Source organism: Odocoileus virginianus, unplaced genomic scaffold (genome assembly GCF_023699985.2).
Source record: "Odocoileus virginianus isolate 20LAN1187 ecotype Illinois unplaced genomic scaffold, Ovbor_1.2 Unplaced_Scaffold_24, whole genome shotgun sequence".
NCBI lineage: Eukaryota > Metazoa > Chordata > Mammalia > Artiodactyla > Cervidae > Odocoileus > Odocoileus virginianus.
In genome coordinates this window covers 196,099-214,861 of record NW_027224286.1, presented here as the reverse complement: position 1 = coordinate 214,861, position 18,763 = coordinate 196,099, and the positions used below count along the sequence as shown (strand labels likewise).

Below are 18,763 nucleotides of genomic sequence, written 5' to 3'. Positions count from 1 at the left end.
GTACTGCCAGGGTTTGGGTTCAATCCTGGTCAGGGAACTAAAATGACACAAGCTGCACAGTGCAGCCAAAAAAATAAATAAGATTTTATGCTTGAGTGATATTCCATTATACACACACCGCATTTTCACTATCCATTCATTCATCCTTGATGTTCAACCCAGTCTTCACATAAGATCAAAGAAGCACTTTGTAAATACATTTTTGTGCCCTGACCAGAGTCCCTTTCAAATAAATGGGGTGAGACCCAGTGTTAATTATATTTAAGGTTCCCCAGGTGATTCTAATCTGAATCCTTCCTTGAGCTTCAGGACTCTGAGTCCTATTCCTGAGGGCTGATATCTGGGCTGAGGGGAGGCGTTCTTCTCTGAGTGGGCATGGACCAGGGCCTGGTCTGTGACCTGAAGGGGATTGTCGGGTCTTCTGAGGTGCCCACTGCTGCTGTGTATGTGAGGGCTTCACCAGGAAGGGAGTAAGATCTGATGGAAAGTGTGGGAAAATGCTGTGTTGTTCTCTGTGTAGTTTACTGTTCGAGTCCCAAAGATTTCAAAGACAAAAACAAATGGTTATAGAGTTGTAAGGCAAAATACTATTTTTAGTAGTATTTTACTCTTTTATCGTATTTGGGAATGATCTAGATATTTATAAACTACATATAATTTAATTTATCAAACATGTAAGGCTTCCTCTTGTCAACGCGTTGGGGAAAGATATTTTAAAAGTTTACCTGGAACCTTTATCTCATACACAGTCAATTGGACATGTAAGCAAACTGCTGGCAAAAACAACTTTTTACTGAACCGTTTTCAACTTGTAAGGAGACATCTTAGTTTCAGTATAACTGGGCCAGGTAACTGGCCCAACTTTCACCTTCAAACTGTGACAGTAGGCCTTCCCTGGTGGCTCAGTGGTAAAGAATCCGCCGGCCACTGCGGGAGACATGGGTTCATCCCTGGTCGGGGAAGATCCCACGTGCCTTGGGACAACGAAGTCCGTGGGCCAGAACTACTGCCCGTGCTCTGGAGCCAGGGAGCTGCAACTACTGAAGCCTGTGTGCCCCAGAGCATGTGCTCTTGGCAAGAGACGCCACCGCAGTGAGAAGCCCACACACAACAAGAGTAACCCCTGCTCACTGCAGTTAGAGAAGTGCCCAGGCAGCAAGGAGCACCCAGCACCGGTCCCCCCATCCTCAACGGGGGACAATACATTTAAAAAAGCATTTCAAATCAATAGGCTCAACCTCCCACTTCCCGCCCCCTGCTCCGCGCCTGCCCTGCCTCCCAGCACTCCCTGCGGGGGCCGGGGGTCTCTCCAGGCTCCTAGCGCCAGGCCAAGGCCCCGCCCCCGGAAGGGCCCCTCTGGCCCCTCTGGCGCCGTTCCTTACGGAACCGGAAGCGGGCTACGCGGAGAGAAGGTCACCCCGCTGAGAGTAAGTTGCTTGTCGGTACTGTAACTGTGCGGTGGCGGTGGCCCCCTTCCCCCTTCTGACTCCATCCTCACGACATGGGGGTCGGCACGGGCCTAAAATCCCAGCACCCGCCTCTCCGCCCCCAGTCTATCCAGACGTCTCTGTTAGGGGTTGGGTGTATTTTCCTCTGGGTTGAAATCTCAGAGGCTGGTCCCTGCCCTTGGCGTTTTCCGCCTTTGGTCTCAGTAGACATCGCCTTTCGCACATTTTCGTGCTTAAAACCCTTTCCTACCTCTGCCCCCCCGCCTCATGTAAAGCCCTCCTTCGCGAAGTGGATTCGCGCCCCTCAGCCTCGTCCTCTCGGCCCCTGGAGGCCGCGTCCTCTCCCCGGTCTTGGGATTCTGGACAGCCCGCCCCGCTCTCGGGACAGGGTCCCTCCCGGCCCCTCTGTCCTCGCGTCTCCTCAGGCCGCTCCTTCCGCCCCGCGGGCCTCCCGTCCCTGTCAGCCTGTCCCCTCACCCCGCGTGGGGGCAGGTGACCCCGGCCAGTGTTCTTCAGCCCCCAGTTCTTCTCTCGGTTGGAAAACGGTTTCTTCCGTAGGCGGCCGTCTTACTGCGTCTCTTTTGCCATAAATAAGCGGGCGATGGGATCGGCAGCCGCAGAGAAGAAACCTGAGAGAGGAAAACTGATGAGGTGGAAAGACTAAGGGAAAACGGATGGAGACAGAAGACGGCTGAGGGTCTTGTCAAGAGACCGTAAGATGAAATAGATTTAGCCTTGAAAATAGCAGGTGAATAATTTAGAGAAATTTTAAAAGCCAGATCTCCAGGGATTGGGCAACAACATGGGGAGAGGGTGGCCTCTATCACTGGTAGTAAGGGGAGCAACAGCGGTGAGGCACTTCACGGAGATTCTGCGAGAGGATAAAAGGTGGAATCGTGGCCTTCAGAACTTCGTGGTCCTGAGAGAGGAACAGATGACAGCTTTTGACTAGCGGAGCAGAAAGGAAGCATAGCCACGTGGGGTGCCTGAGAGTGGGGAGGAGGGGACTGAGAAGCAGAGGTTTGCCACCGGAGGGCAGAGAGGGCGTTGAGCTGGGGGAAGAAAGAAGCAGAAATGTAAAGATAGGGGGAAAGAGCAACAAGAGGTGAAACAAGTTGCAGAGCGTGGCAGGACAGTAGAGAGAAATAGACCAGCAGGGGCACCAGCAGAATAGAAAAGATTAAAAAATAGACAGAAATGGGAGGGAGGGGGGAAATGGAAATGGACAATTAAATGGAAATGAATAATAGTGCAGGTAAAAAAAAAAAAAAAATAGTGCAGGAGAGGGAAACCTGTGTCCAGGTGGGAGGGGTGAGTTAACTGGATTTGGATAAAGTTATGATGCACTGTTTTCTGGCTTTAGAATCTAATAGCTTTCTATTTTGTTTGCTTAAATTATGCAGACGAAGATTCATATCGCCAAGCTGGAAGGTTTGTACATTTTGTAATCGTTTGTATGACAAGATAACGTCCCTTTGCAGTCCCTATTGAGCCAAGGAGCAGTGACTTGACTCAGACAGGTGTGGCTCACCCACTCCCTTCCATTTCCTGGCATGGGATGGAGGGGGCACTAGTGGGGCAAGAAAGGACTGATTCTGTCCCCACATAGAACCTCTTTGAAGAAACATTGAAAGTATTTTTCTGTAATGGATTTACTTTTTTCTCTGTTTCCTTTACAGTTCTTTTGTTGTTAACTTTACATATATACTAATGCATTAAATGTCTGAGTCCCTCAAATAATTACTAAGTTGTGAAATAAGTTTGGGGGCATTATGTATTCTACTTATGTGGTTCTTTTCTAAATATGATATATCCTCAATTTTTTAAAAGCATTGACAGCAAGATTATTTCCTTTTATTGATTCAGATATTCTTGACACCAAAGTGCTTTCCCTGCCTTATCTTAATATATTGGAAAAGTGCTTTCATAACTAGTAAATACATTTAGGTTCTTTTGATGAGTACTTGGTAGAATGTCTTTTATATTAACGGTCAAAACCTGGTTTAACTAGTTAGCCTAATTTTTTTTTTTTACGTAGCATTCACATTTTATTTGGTATTATAAATAACCTCGAGATGATTTACAGCATATGGGAAGATGTGTGTAGGTTATATGCAGATACTATGCTAGTTTATATAAGGGATTTGAATCCCTTATATATTTTTTGCCTCTTTTATTCCTCTGTTCATGATGAAAAAGTTTGCTCAGAACTTATCTCTAAGCTAAACCCTTACAGTGTTTTCTGCACCAGCAGCTGTGCTTCTGAGACTGTTTAAATTACCTTAGTTTGATTTTTCTGGAAAAGAAGAATTACCTGTTTGGTGTCTGTGTGATTAGACCTTGAGAGAAGTTTTCTTTGATCAGGTATCTGATAGATGGTATTTTAAATGGGACAGGCGATAAGGACAAACTCTGCCCCCTGAACTTGCAGGATCTCATTTGGGAAACACCCCTATTCTGTTCACTCCACCAAGATGTTTTCAAAAAATGTCTCCCTTCTGGACCTCAGGGAGCCTGCTTATAACATGCAGATGAGAGACTAGATGAGAAACTCAGAGCAATGCTGACCCTGAAGTGATTGGCCAAACTGGGTATGTGTCTCTGTGTGGCAGTTCTTTTTGGAGAGAGTATCTAGTTTTTGTAGAAGTGTATATGGGTCCCTGTCTTCCCAGAATGAAAAACAAAATTGCTGGCTTGGAGACAGGAACACAGGCTCTGAATAGAAGTGACCGTAGTAGAAATATTTCTCAGCATTAAATGTAAATTTGTGGGTTTCTTTTTTTAAGTTTTAGTTTTGTATAGGGATATAGCTGATTGACAATGTTGTGATAATTTCAGGAGACCTGTGAGGGGACTCAGCCATACATATACATGTATCCATTCTCTGCCCAAACTCCCCTCCCATCCAGGCTGCCATATAACATTGAGAGTTCCATGTGCTATACAGTAGGTCCTTGTTGGCTATCCATTTTAAATACAGCAGTGTGTACATGTCCATCCCAAACTGCCCATTTATCCCTTCCCCCTCCAACCCTGCCACAATCATTCTCTAAGTCTGTGAATCTCTTTCTGTTTTATAAGTTCATTTGTATAATTTATTTTTAGATTCCACGTCTAAGGGATGTCATAAGATATTTCTCCTTCTCTTACTTAACTTCACTCAATATGGCGATTTCTGGGTCCCTCTGTGTTGCTGCAAATGACATTTTTTTCCGTTCTGTTTGATGTCTGAGTAGTGTTTCATTATATATAAGTACTGCATCTTCTTTATCCATTCCTCTCTTAATGGACATTTGGGTTGGTGCATGTTTTGGCTTCCATGAAGGCAGTTGTTTCAGGCACAGAAAATTATTTTCCTCCAGTGTTAGAAGGACGGCCTAAGCTGAGCACACAGGGACCCTTGGGTGCAGGAGGATGGGTGCCTTGTGCTCAGGAGATGGAGCTGAAGGGTGCCTTTCAGCATCCACTCCACAGGTGACTTGTGTTGGGTGTTTGGGGAGGTCAAGAATCATAGTGCAGGGACACTGCTTTGAAAAAGATCTCCATTACTTCTTGCAAGAAATAAATCCTTCCTGCTCCAGGGGAAAAGAGACAGAGAAAGGAATCTTTCTACAGTTTTTAGAGTAATATAAGAAAAGTTTCAGATGTCATTTTGTTGTTTACCTTTAGTACTCTTCAGTATTTTGTGTCGCAAATAAAGAAATGTTCAGTTGCACTGTGAAAGCTACAACAGGGGGATTTGGGGTGTTTCCTTGGGAGATGTTTGTGTCTCGCTGGGGCTTGTGCACTGCTGAAAACATGTTTTATATGTAGTTTTCAAAGATGACAATCTTTGGGCTGAGGTTACAGTGAATGAAAACATGGTGTTTTGCATCTAGTGGATCTTTGGATGTCTTCATACATACTTTTCTCTCTGGCATGATTTATTAGAGTTTGGGATTTTTTTGTGTGGGTGTGGTTTTTTATAGCAGGATGAGTGGATCATTATGGGTTTTATAGAGACTGTGTAGGACCCCATGAGAGTCTGTACGTTCATCTGAGTCCAAAAGGGAAGGAAATGATGAGTACTAAGCTTCAAATGGCAGAGAGTTTTCATTAGGGAGGTTTTGCTAGGTATGTTCCGTGGACAGAACTTGAGAGGGGCCATTACATTCTTCAGTGTAGGGAGAGATTGTTCCAGGAATCAAGAGGACTGGCAACACCAAGTGAACGGTAGTACAGAGGGATATCCTTGGGAAGGTGTAGCTGCTACTTTTTTGCTGCCAGGCCAGTGCTAGTTCCTCTCCTGTCCTCTCCCACCCTGTCCCAAAACATGCACACGCACGCGTGCACACACACACACACACACACACACACACACAGAGACAGAATAGGGAACTCTTGTGTACTCTTAGTGGAAATGTAAATGGTATGACTATTACAGAAAATGACTTAAAGATTCCCTTGTTTAGCTATCCAGAGGAAATTAAATCACAAAATTTAGGTCAGTATTTGCAGTATGTACATCTAATGTTGACTATGGTTAATCATACTGTGTTTCTACATACTTGATATTTGTTGAGAGAATAACACTTCAGTATTCTTGCCACACAGAAGTAAAATGCTAGTTGTGAGTTGACAGAAGTGTAAATTACTTTATCAAATAGTCACACTGGATGCCTCATGTGTACATACTTGTTTTTCATCTGTTAGCCTCCGTCAAGATGGAAAATAGAATGTGAGGGGTGGACTAGACTTGCCTCCATGGGGTGCTGGTCAACTCAGGCTTGCCTTAGATTGATGAAGAATTCTGGGTATGCATGTTTTATACCCCCTGACCAGAGATTTCTTTTCATATTGTCAGTGTGGGGTCCAATCTCAATAGTGTTTAAGGGGCCAAGGTGCATCTAGCATTGAGCATCAGTACTCTTGATCCTCCCATTCCTGAGCGCTGAGATCTGGGCTCAGGGTAGGGGCTGTGCTTTGAGTGGGGATGGACCAGGGCCTGGACTGTGACCTGAAAGGGATTGTGTGAGGTGGACAGCTGAGCGTTAGCTGAGGTGCCCCCTGCTGCTGTTTTCATGAGACCTCACCAGGAGGGGAGCGAGATTTGAAGGAAAGGGTAGAAAAACTCCCATATTGATCTCTGGTCTCTCCTGTGACAGTGGCAGCCAAAGACTCTTTTCCACCTGATGAGATCTTCTTTGTGTGTGTGTGTGGTTGGGGCACAGAGAGAGAAGATATGGATTCTAACTGCAGTTTTGCAACTTTCAAGGTTGACTTCGAAAGACTTACCTTGCCCAAGGAAGAGCATAGAAGAGGAGGAAGAGGAAAGAACAGGAGTCAGGCATGGCTCTTTCTCAGGTAAGGTCATATTCTCAGTGGATTCTCACACTGCCTTCCTGAAATGCCCTTCCCTGGACTCGCCAATCGTGTCTGACTCTGGAGTGTCCTGTCTGACTCCTGTACACGCACACTCACCCGGGGCCTTCCCTCAGGGCCTGTCATCTCCACTTAGATCCCGTCTCCCCATGACCCGGTGACCTGGCCCTTGTGAGGAGGCTCCCCTGGGCACTGTCCTGGGCAGGGCTTCTCACCCACGGGTTGGAGACGGGGTCTCAGTGCTGTTGGGCAGCAGGGATTGCTTAGGGCCCATCTGGATGCGCTGTCTGCTCTGTCAACCAGGGTAAAGAAGTTGAACATTAACATGCATAATATCTGATAAAATCTGAAAAACTGACCAATGAGGGGTAATTCGTTCTTTTTCTAAACCATTTGAAACTAAATGAATCAGTCGTTGACTTCGTCTTTTTTTCATTTTCTTTTTTAGCTATTTTATATTGGAGTAGAGCTGATTAACAGGTTGTGATAGTTTTAGGTGGATGGAAAAGGGACTCAGCCGTACATACACATGTATCCATTCTCACTCAAACTCCCCTCCCATCCAGACTATCATATAATATTGGGCAGAGTTCCATGTCCTATACAGGCGGACGTTGTTGGTTATTTATTTTAAATACAGCAGTGTGCATGTCCATCCCAAATTCACTAACTATCCCTTCCACATTCTTCCCCTTTGGGAACCATGTTTGTTCTCTGTTGACTTCGAATCTTAATGGTTGCAAATGGAAAGGAACGTTCAGAACCAAACATCAGTAGTATAAGGAGATTGATTCCTTTTTTTTTGACTGCGTCCCATGTCGGCTTGTAGTATCTTAGTTCCCCAACCAGGGTTTGAACCTAGGCCCACGGCACTGAAAGCACAGAGTTCCTAACCACTGGACTGCCAGGGAATGTTTTATTCCGTTTTTGAATTTGACCTATAAAATCAATCAAAATCTCTGACAACTGGAAATTCTTTAAATCACTTTCGTCACCTCCATTCCTCAGAGGTTGTCTCTGCACTTGGTGGATTGTATCCTGTGATACGAAAGATTTTACCTTTGTTACAAGTAAGGTTCCATCTTCATTCTTTTGCTTGGTTGTATAGAGTTGCTCTATATCATTTGTTATCGAGATTGTCCTTTACCCTTTGTGCAGTCTTTGCACCCTTGTCTGTACATTTTATATCACATTCACTGAATTATTTCTGGTACTCTAATCTGTTCCAGTGGGTTATGTATCTGGGCTTATGCTAGTACAACATCATCTTGATTACTTTGTAATATGTTTTGAGTTTTGAAAAGGACAGCCTCCATCTTCTGTTTCAAGAGTATTTTGACTGTTTGGGGTCCCTTGAGGTTCCCTGTGAATTGTAATTTTTTTTTTTTTTTACAGAAAAAATTACCTTTGAAATTTTGACAGGGATACCATTAGAATCTAACATTTTCAGTAATAAAGTCATTTTAAAACTGTTGGGTCTTCCAATTCATGAGTACAGAGTATTGTTTACTTTACTTATGTCCTTGGATTTCTCTTAGCAAACTTTAGTAATTTTCAGTGAGCAAATCTTTTACCTCCTTGGGCAATGCTGTCTAGGTTTGTCATAGCTTTTCTTCCAAGGAGCAAGCTTCTTTTAATTTCATGGCTGCAGTCACCATCTCTGGTAATTTTGGAACCAAGAAAATAAAGTCAGCCACTGTTTCCATTGTTTCCCCATCTATTTGCCATGAAGTGATGGGACTGGATGCCATGATCTTCCTTTTTTTGAATGTTGAGTTTTAAGCCAGCTTTTTCACTCTCTTCTTTCACCATCATCAGGAGACTTTTTTAGTTCCTCTCGCTTTCTGTCATAAAGATGGTGTCATCTTTGTATCTGAAGTTATTGATATTTCTCCCTGCAATCTTGTTTCCAGTTTGTGCTTCTTCCAGCCCAGCATTTCAAGTGATGTACTCAACATATAAGTTAAATAAGCAGGCTGACAGTATGCCACCTTGATGTACCCCTTTCCCAATATTGAACCAGTTCATAGTTCCATGTCCAACTCTAACTGTTGCTTCTTGACCTGCATTCAGGTTTCTCAGGAGGCAGGTATGGTGGTCTAGTATGCACATCTCTTTAAGAATTTTCCAGTTTGATGTGATCCACACAGTCAAAGACTTTGGGTAGTTAATAAAGCAGAAGTAGATGTTTTTCTAGAATTCGCTTGCTTTTTCTATGTTCCAGCAGTTGTTGGGAATTTGATCTCTGGTTCCTCTGCCTTTTCTAAATCCAGCTTGAACATCTGGAAGTTCTCAGTTCATGTACTGTTGAAGCCTGGCTTGGAGAATTTTGAGCATTACTTTGCTAACATGTGAAATGAGTGCAATTGTGTGGTAGTTTGAACATTCTTTGGCATTGCCCTTTTTTGGGATTGGAATGAAAACTGACCTTTTCCAGTTTGGTGGCCACTGCTGAGTTTTTCAAATTTGCTGGCATATTGAGTACATTTTAATAGCATCATCTTTTAGGATTTGAAATAGCTCAGCTGGAATTCTATCACCTCCATTATCTTTGTCGTGATGCTTCCTAAGGCCCACTTGATTGCACTCCAGGATATCTGGCTCTATGAGTTATCACACCATTGTGGTTATCTGGGTCATGAAGATCTTTTTTGTATAGTTCTTCTGTGTGTTCTTGCCATCTCTTCTGATTGTGGTAGGTCCATATCATTTCTGTCCTTTATTGAGCCCATCTTTGCATGAAATGTTCCCTTAGTATCTCTAATTCTCTTTAAGAGATCTCAAGTCTTCCCATTCTGTTGTTTTCCTCTATTTGCACTGATCACTAGGGAATGCTTTCTTATCTCTCCTTGCTATTCTTTGGAACTCTGCATTCAGATGGGTGTATCTTTCCTTTTCTCCTCTGCCTTTTGCTTCTCTTTTCCCAGCTATTTGTAAGGCCTCTTCAGACAATCATTTTGCCTTTTTGCATTTCTTTTTCTTAGGGATGGATTTGATCACTGCTTCCTGTACAATGTTACAAACCTCTGTCCATGGTTCTTCAGGCACTCTGTCTATCAGATCTAATCCCTTGAATCTATTTGTCACTTCCACCATATAATCATAAGGGATTTGATTTAGGTCATAGGTCATACCTGAATGGTCTAGTGGTTTTTCCTAGTTTCTTCAATTTAAGTTTGAATTTTGCAGTAAGGTGTTCATGATCTGAGCCACAGTCAGTTCCAGGTCTTGTTTTTGCTGACTGTACAGAGCTTCTCCATCTTTGGCTGCAAAGAATATAATCAGTCTGATTATAGTATTCACCATCTGGTGGTGTCCATGTGTAGAGTCTTCTCTTGTGTTGTTGGTCATTTGCTATGACCAGTGCATTCTCTTGGCAAAACTCTGTTAGCCTTTGCCCTGCTTCATTTTATACTCCAAGGCCAAACTTGCCTGTTCCTTCAGGTATATCTTGACTTCCTACTTGTGCATTCCAGTTCCCTGCGCTGAAAAGGACATTTTTTGGGGGTGTTAGTTTATAAGGTCTTGTAGGTCTTCATAGAACCATTCAAGTTCAGCTTCTTCAGCATTAGTGGTTGGGGCATAGACTTGGATTACTGTGATGTTGAATGGTTTGCCTTGGAGCTGAACAGAGATCATTCTGTTGTTTTTGAGATTGCACCCAAGCACTGCATTTTGGACTCTTTGTTGACTATGATGGCTACTCCATTTCTTCTAAGGGATTCTTGCATACGGTAGTAGATATAATGACCTATCTTAACCACTGGACTGCTAGGGAATTCCCTGCTGCAGTTTTTAAGGTTATTTTTAGAAGTGGCAGTTTTCTCATGGAGCCTTTTTGGTTTGTACATGTAAAACTTTATTACCTAGAGTAAAAGATAATTTTACCTCTGTTTCAATTTGTATAACCTTGACTTCTTTTTCTTGTCTAATGACTGTTATCTAATGACTTTTTCTTGCTTTGGACTCTCAGTACTTTCTTGAACAGTAATACAGAGTTTACATCTTTTTATTTTCTTGAGTTTTTTTGCTGTTGGATGAAATGTTCTGTACATGTCTGTCAGGTACAATTGTTTTAATTTTTTGTTTCCATGCATATATGACTTGAATATTTAATTCTGTGCTGACATTTTTGCTGTTGTCATTCTCTATATTTCTGTTTGCTTCATATTTGGGTGAGTTCTAATGCCAGGTGTAATACTGTTTGGTCACTCAGTCGTGTCCAGCTCTTTGCCACCCTATGGACTGCAGCACACAAGGCTTCCCTGTCCTTTACCATCTCCCTGAGCTTGCTCAAATTCATGCCCTTTGAGTCTGTGATGCCCTCCAACCTAGATGTATATCTATTTGTAATTATTCTATCTTCTCGCTGAATTAACCTTTTTATATAATATCCTTTTTCTCAATTTTTTGTGTTTATTTTTTCTAATATGGTCACCCCTGCTCTCTTTAGGATGGAGTGTCTTTTCCAATCCTTTCTCTGTTACTAGATTCGTGTCCTTAGATTTGTGAACGTTCACAGTTCCAGTTCTCTGACACACTCTTTGTGTCTCTCACTCTCTGTTTTTCTCCTGTGACATCCTCTCGGGGTCCCCGCTCAGGCACACTGTACTCTGGTGAGAGGCAGGAGCCCTGGCCAGCCCCCATCAGTCCACTGTAACTTCAGAGGGGATGCAGTCAGACTTTCCTTTTGATCATGAGATTGGTGAAATAGTCTTTCTTACTTACAATGTATTTTTTTCCATATTCTTTATAGTTGTGATATTTAATTCTTTAAGTAGTTTTTAACTTTGCTTTGTGATCATTTTTTTCTTCATCTCTTTATGTATAGTAGTAATAACTTTTCTAAGTTTGACTCAATCTTTTATGAGTGGAATACAGAAATAAACTCTGCTTTGCATTTGTTAATACCTATCTATGTCAATGTTATGGTTTTCATTGTCTTTATATATAGGTATTCCAGTCAAAGGATTTCAGTCAGAGGATCCTATTTTTTTTCATGTTACTACCATTTGGTACAGTTGATGCTTTTTCATTCTTCCAAAAATGCTGAAATTTACATGAATTAAAACGATGGTGAAAGAAATCATGCACAGATATGTCCAGAGACACCTTCTCTCAATTCAGTTATTTCTGCATTTACATGTGTGTCCATGAGTTCATGAATCTAGAAGTCCACGGTTTTCATAAAAGACATCATGATTTTATAACTGTATACTGTATTATAGTTCAAAGTATAAATATATTCTGTGACCTTGCATTTTTCCTACACTCTCTTGTTCATGGTTCAGATAGTAGTAAGATTACGAACATGTTATATATATGTGTTTGTGTGTGCATATCTGTAATGATCTTTTATTGCCTTCTGTGTTGTTTACTTTGAACTTATTTCAAGTCTCAGGGAACCCTCTGTCATTGTGCTTCTAATCCTATTCTTTTTTTTTTTTTTCTTAATGCTCTTCTGTTACTTCAGTTTATGCTTTTTTATCTTCAGTTTAAGACTGCATTCTCTTTAATTGAGGTTCTTGCTGTATGATTTCTTACATACAGCTGTATGATTTCTTACATACAGAAACTCAGCATAAGTTGAGTTTCTCCAGATGTCTCTGATACTTGTCTCTGTAGAACAGCATGTGTCTTTCTCTACTGAGCTATGACGTTCATAGCCATAAAGCATTTAGAATATACATAGCATCATTGAAGTATTCGAACACTTTTAGTCATTGCTGCTGTTCTTATGATTATAATTTAAAATTTTGACCTTTTTTTATAGAACTGTTGACTTTGTCATTTCTGATGCCACCACTCATAGTGTAGCTCATCTAGATACGGAATAGCAGTCAATGTGTAAAACATTGTCTAACACTTCTGGAGGAACAACTCATTGTTGAATCTTACTTACATGTATTTCATGTATTGTCCACAAAAATGAAAAATCCATGTTGATTACAGGTTATCATAATCTCTGTGTAAAAGCATAAAGAATTAAAATTAGAGACCTGTAATTTCCTCCAAATAGCTTTACTTGGATCTGTCAGAGAACAAACGTCAAACTTGATCCTTTCCCTTCTCCTGTTCTCTGTCTGTGTGAAAATAAGAGCTCTCCTCATGGCCCCTTGGTGAAATGTGTTTTCATTTCAGGCACAGTTGACCTTCAAGGATGTGGCCATAGAGTTCACTCAGGAGGAGTGGGAATGCCTGGACCCTGCTCAGAGGGCCCTGTACAGGGACGTGATGGTGGAGACCCTCAGGAACCTAGTCTCCTTGGGTGAGGATGACTTCCCTCTGAAGTTGGGATCTGCCCTGGGGTATCACTGCATTTCCCACTGTGTGCCTCTTGGGAGCCCCGGTTTTACTTGACTGATCTGAAATCCCTATTGATTCCGACATGAAGAGCTTCAGGATTGCAGCATCAGGAGTTTAAATCTACCTTTTCCTCTGACGATCTGCCCACTTCATGATACATTAGGAGTTCCAGAGCTTTTGTAGTTATAAAGCTCAATGGAAAACTTTTAACACACCCCTTTTCCTGTTTCTTACCCGTGTACTTTTGACTCAGGAGTTTTAGGAAAAGACTATGTTTCTGTGCATTATACTGTTCCCTGTGTATTCAGGAGATAAACAGCAGGTGAATTTTGGAAATATTTTTCTGTTCCTCTCTATATTCCCATTAATCCTCAGTTGAACAGGGGACTAGGATTCTGGCAAAGCCACAGCAAATCATGTGTCTTTCCTTTTATGTGGAGGTATTTCTGTTTCTTATCTGAATATTTTACCTACCTTGTAACAGGACAAAAAAGAGCCCTGTTTGTACTTCCTATAGAATTTTCTGAGGAGGGGAAAGTCTGTAAACACTATTAACAGTGAGGCTCCCCCGGACCCTTCTGAGATCTGAACCATGTTCACACTTTGATACACCGCCAAAGGCATTCACCTCACTCTCCACTGACCAGGGCTCTTTGTCTTGTTACAAAGTGAACTCTCAGAGGAGATTTTTCTTCTCTGTAACCTATCCCTCTTGTCTTTCCACATGTAAAATGTATTCTTTCACCTCTAGTGGTGCCACATCCCACCAGGGACAAAGGCAGAGCTTCTATCATGATCTGCAGCACTCTGCCATCTGACTCCTGTGAACTCCTGTTGCTTGCCTTAGAGGAGCTTGAGGTGGACTTTTAAAGGGGCCTCTTACTCCCTCATCTCCCCTTCTCGACTTCACTCCATTGGCAGTCCAGTTCCCAGTCCACAGAGATAAGAGCTGATACCTCCAGACAATGGTCCCTGAACCTTTGCTCATTCCATCTCCATTTGATGTTTTTAGAGGACTTCCATCAGAAGGGGGAAAGCACTGGCTGCTCTCTGATTGCATTTGGCACCCAAGAATCTGCATGGAGCTGTCTCTCGTCCTGTCTGCTTGTTTGGATCCCTCTTCTATTCTTTCTCTTCTGCCTTGGCCACACTCTTCAGGCTTGTGTGTAACAGGGTGATGCATTCTGTTTCCTGTTCTTATTTTGCAGGAAAACTAAAGACAGTGGACACGGTCATGCTCTCTTTGATCACCAGTCCTAATGAGGAGCGTTTGTGTGTCTTTCGGGCTCTTACTTTGGTGTCGGTGGCTGGAGCACATTGTTCTGTCTGAAGATCTTGTGATGTATGACACACATATCTCATGTATTTTTCACTCTTGTACTGTTCTATCTAGTCTGGGAATGTATTCTCTTCCTGATATCATACTCTTGTAAGTTTGTGTGTGATTTTGCCTCTGAAGTTTGTTTATGAAATACATAGTCCTAGGCTCTGAAATTATATCCAGACTCTTTGCTGCGATAATCCACCCTCAGTTAATCAATACTTTGTGGTGGACTCTCTGTTACTGGGTAACGATAAATTTGATGGAGAATACCATCCCTCATGTATTGTAATATTTTCCTGCTATATAGAAAATCACCACTTCACCCTATAGTGAAGTGGTTTGCATGTTCTATGATACAAAACAGGAAATATCACCAGAACCTGACTGATAAATCTTTCTGGGTGTTTTTCCGGTTTTGAGCAATGTCACAAAAGCCTGTCTCAGTGGCATTGTGACAGTGATGTTCACATGTACTGTGACCATCCCCTTTCATTCTCAGTAAATGGTATAGGAATTTTTCCTCGGGATAACATTGTCTAAGTTCACATCCTCGTATTTTGAGGCTATTGTGTAAACTGTTGTTAATGCTATCTTTTGGTCATCTATGTGCCATTGTTCTTTGTACATCAACAGCTGATTTTGAAACATCTAAATCGGAGAACTTAGGAAGTGGAGTGATACTTTTAATCTGAACTGTAATTCATTTTTTGTTTAATAGACTGTCCAGTCCCCATGGAGTGATCCTCACCCCCTGTGGAACATCACGGGCCACATACCTAAGAATTTATTTCTGATGTCTCTGTTGTATACCACTGGTCTTTCTGTTTTTATGTTCATACCACGCTGCTTGGGTTAGTTTAGGTTTCTAAGAATTTTGAAATAATTGTGAAACTTCCAACTTTCTTCTTTTCAATCTTGGTTTTGCTATTGAGTGTCTTTTGAGAATGCATTTGACTCTTAGGATGTATCTGTTTCTTCAAAAAAATCACAATAATACTTGTTACACACTGTTGGGATTTTATTGGGGATTGGGTTGACTCTGTTGACCACTCAGGGTAGTATTTACACCCTGATCATATTTACTTTTAATCCATCGAGCTTGGGATGTCTGCATTAATTTGACCTTTCAGATTTTTTTAGCTGTATTTTCATTTCATAGTGCATATATCTTTCCCTTCTGTATGGTGTTGCTGAACACTTTATTTTTTTGATGGTATCATAAATGGAATTTTCTGAATTTAATTCTTGATTTTTTTATTGTTAATGTAGGGGAAAAGTATTGATTTTTGTATATTGTCATTTTTCTGAGTTCATTATTATTATTATTGTTATTTTGAGTTCATTATTTTTATGAGTTTTTTTTTTTAATCAGTTTTTTTTTTTTTTCCAGAATCTTCAGAGCTTTTTATTTATTTTATTTTGCCACAACACGCACCATGTGGGATTCTAGATCCCCCACCAGGGATTGATCCTGGCAGTGGAAGCCTAAAGTTCTAACCTTGCCAGGACCGCCAAGGAATTCTCCAGGGTTTCTTCTATTTTATTTGTCAACAGAGATGTTTTGCTTCTTTTTTCTATTGGGATTGTTTTATGTGTTTTTGCTACCTTTGAGTTCTTGCTAGAAATTCTAGTAATTTCATTTTTTAGAGATAGTGCAAGTATCCTTGTGATGTTAGGGGAAAAGTTTTAAGTCATTCCACACTGAGTATGATGTTAGCTGTGGGCTCTTGATATATGTCCTTTATTGTGTTGAGATCATTTTTGTCTATTTCTAGTTTACTGAATGTTTCTATCATATTTTTAACATTTTCACCTGAGGGAACCTCTGGGAATGGTGAGGCTCGTGCCAGTTCATTCTCAATGCAATGTAAGAAGGAGGAGGGGAGTCAAAAGCCAGGAAATTGTCATGAACTTTCCTACATTTTTCAGTTTAGTGTTTTCTGGACAGGCATCTAAGAGTGCTGCTGCTCCTTTACGGGTTGGGTGAGTTTTCCCAAATTGTTTTCTGCTTTTTTGTTTTTTCTGCTTTTTTTTACTTGGCTCCCTCATGGGTAATGAGTGCCTGTGGTTTACTGTACTGCTGACATCACTCCTCATGGTTTTTTTCTTTGAGAGTTTGTGGTAAGAATTTAATGATATGATTGCTAGTTTTTAGAGAGGCCAGCTAAAAGAACACTGTTATGTTTAATAAGGAGAGTTAGCATAAAAATTTTGTATATAAAATACGTTACATAATAAATATTTTAGTTACTTTTTTCTTTTTTAATTTACTTAACTGTTTTGATTATATCCTGAAATATATCTTGATTATATCTTCAGGCTTTGTCAATCACTTTCTGCTATCTTTGTTTGTTTCCTCATACAAACTGCTCACCCAACTAGGAGACCTTAATTCTGAAATCACATTCTCCCTCCTTTACAATACTGTTGATCTGATTACTTTGTTCTGCATTTGTGTGTACAAATTAGACTCCTTGTAATGGTCTTCTCCTGGTTTTTTCTTCTGCTTTCTACTGAGAACATTATTGCAGAGTCTCCTGGAATACGATGTATGTTTATATTGAGCATATATGCGGAAATACAGTCACTAAAGTACCCAGTTGGATACACTGCATAGCAAATAGTGTAATAGATTGAGAGTTAATTTCCTTCTACAGTGTTTAAATCTCATTTGGTTTTTTCCCATACTCATAATATAATTCCCCTAGTTAAAAATGGTACAGAAGTATACTATTGCTAAACCAATTCTTCTTTTGTTTTAAGGTCAGTATTTTAGTTGCCCTTGTACAGTGGTATTAACACAGTCAAAAGCTATGCAGATATGTGTACTCTGTGCTTTACCCTGGCCGTTTCTCAGTTTGATCTTTCCTTATTACATGGTACCATGATGTGAATGGAAAGATTCTTATTTTCTAGTATATTTAAGTTATTATCCTAAACGTCTCAATTTCCACAGCACTCTTTCACCACCCCTGCACCATCCATTTTACTTACACTGTAAAAATAACACCTCTGTGTATTGAACAACTTTCTCATGACACAATCTAAATCACTTTGTGCAACTGACAACTCAGAAACCATTTCCAGAAGGGGTGGCTGAATCCCCTTAGTAGTTACACAGCTCACTTCTTGTGTCTTCCTTGACGTTTTCTTTCTTAACTCCCGATATTTGTCATAGTATTTTGTAATCTAGACTGCTTGGGTGGACAGTCATGTTTAAGAATATGTTGTCTCAGTCTGTAGATCAAAACTCATAGTGTGGTTCTCACTGTGTTCAGTGTCAATTGGGGTCATGTACATAAATCTGTGATTCCACTTTCCATACTTGAAACATTGTGATTATTTTCCTCAAGACTTTCAAAAGAAATTAGTAATGTTAGATGGCATGAAATGTCTTTTTTGGGGGGGTCGGGGGCACACCATGCTGCTTATAGGATTTAGTTTCCCAACCAGAAATGGCACCTGGACCTAGGTCAGTGAAAATGGTAAGTTTGAACCACTGAACTGCCAGGGAATTCTCAGAAATAGTGCTCTTTTTTCCCTTTTGAGAAAGATCTTTATTTGCTTTAAAATTTTTACAGTAGTAAAAATTATGTATTATACATTGCGTGTGTGTAGATGCAGTCATTAAGTCATGTCGAACTCTTTTGTGACCCCCTTGGACTGTAGCTGACCAGGCTCCTCTGCTCATGAAATTTTCCAGGTAGAATACTGGAGTGGGTTGACGTTTCCTACTCCAGAAATTGTGCGTTTTTATATTAACGAATCAAAAGTGCCTTTTGTATAAAAATATAATATTCAGGTATGTTTATTATATCCATTTTTTCTATTATATATTGTATTCCTTTTTCTTGCAATTTGTTCTCAAACATATTGTATATGACCCTAGTTAAATAAATTCACAATATATATTTTGGAGGCAATGACCTGGATATTTTAGGGCACTGCACAGGTAGCGAGTTGCTCTGTGTAATAGCTGTTAATGTAAATGGAGAATATTTCATTTATTAATATTTAAATTTTATTTGTAGAAGGTGGTCTTTTAGAATTTTTATGCTGCTTCATGGGTACATAGTTTTATAGGAGGTATTTAAAAGAACATTTTATTTTTTAAAAAGCTTTTATCACATTTGCTATTTTCTCTGTTATATTTGTTTCTGAATTTGAAACTGCCACTCATTGCGATTATTCATTAAATAAGTTCGTTTTGGATTATTCATTGTTGTAATATATTTTTTCAGATTTTTTAGCATTCATTTATATTTAACAAGTATGTATAACATATGTATAGTATAATATTTTCTCCTCAGTTAATGAGGCACCA

The 18,763-nt window shown here is 40.6% G+C and overlaps 1 protein-coding gene and 1 pseudogene across 1 annotated transcript; both read left to right on the top strand.

Moving 5' to 3' along the window:
• Nucleotides 1-18,763, top strand: part of LOC110148906 (zinc finger protein 665-like) — a 47,408-nt pseudogene that overhangs the window by 18,310 nt on the left and 10,335 nt on the right.
• Nucleotides 1,359-18,656, top strand: LOC139033636 (zinc finger protein 525-like). Its single transcript, XM_070463076.1, has 6 exons — nucleotides 1,359-1,427; nucleotides 2,007-2,196; nucleotides 2,852-2,879; nucleotides 6,703-6,791; nucleotides 12,951-13,077; nucleotides 14,324-18,656. The coding sequence occupies exons 4-6, from the start codon at nucleotides 6,777-6,779 to the stop codon at nucleotides 14,443-14,445; spliced, it is 264 nt and encodes an 87-aa protein (XP_070319177.1). The 5' UTR covers nucleotides 1,359-1,427; nucleotides 2,007-2,196; nucleotides 2,852-2,879; nucleotides 6,703-6,776; the 3' UTR covers nucleotides 14,446-18,656.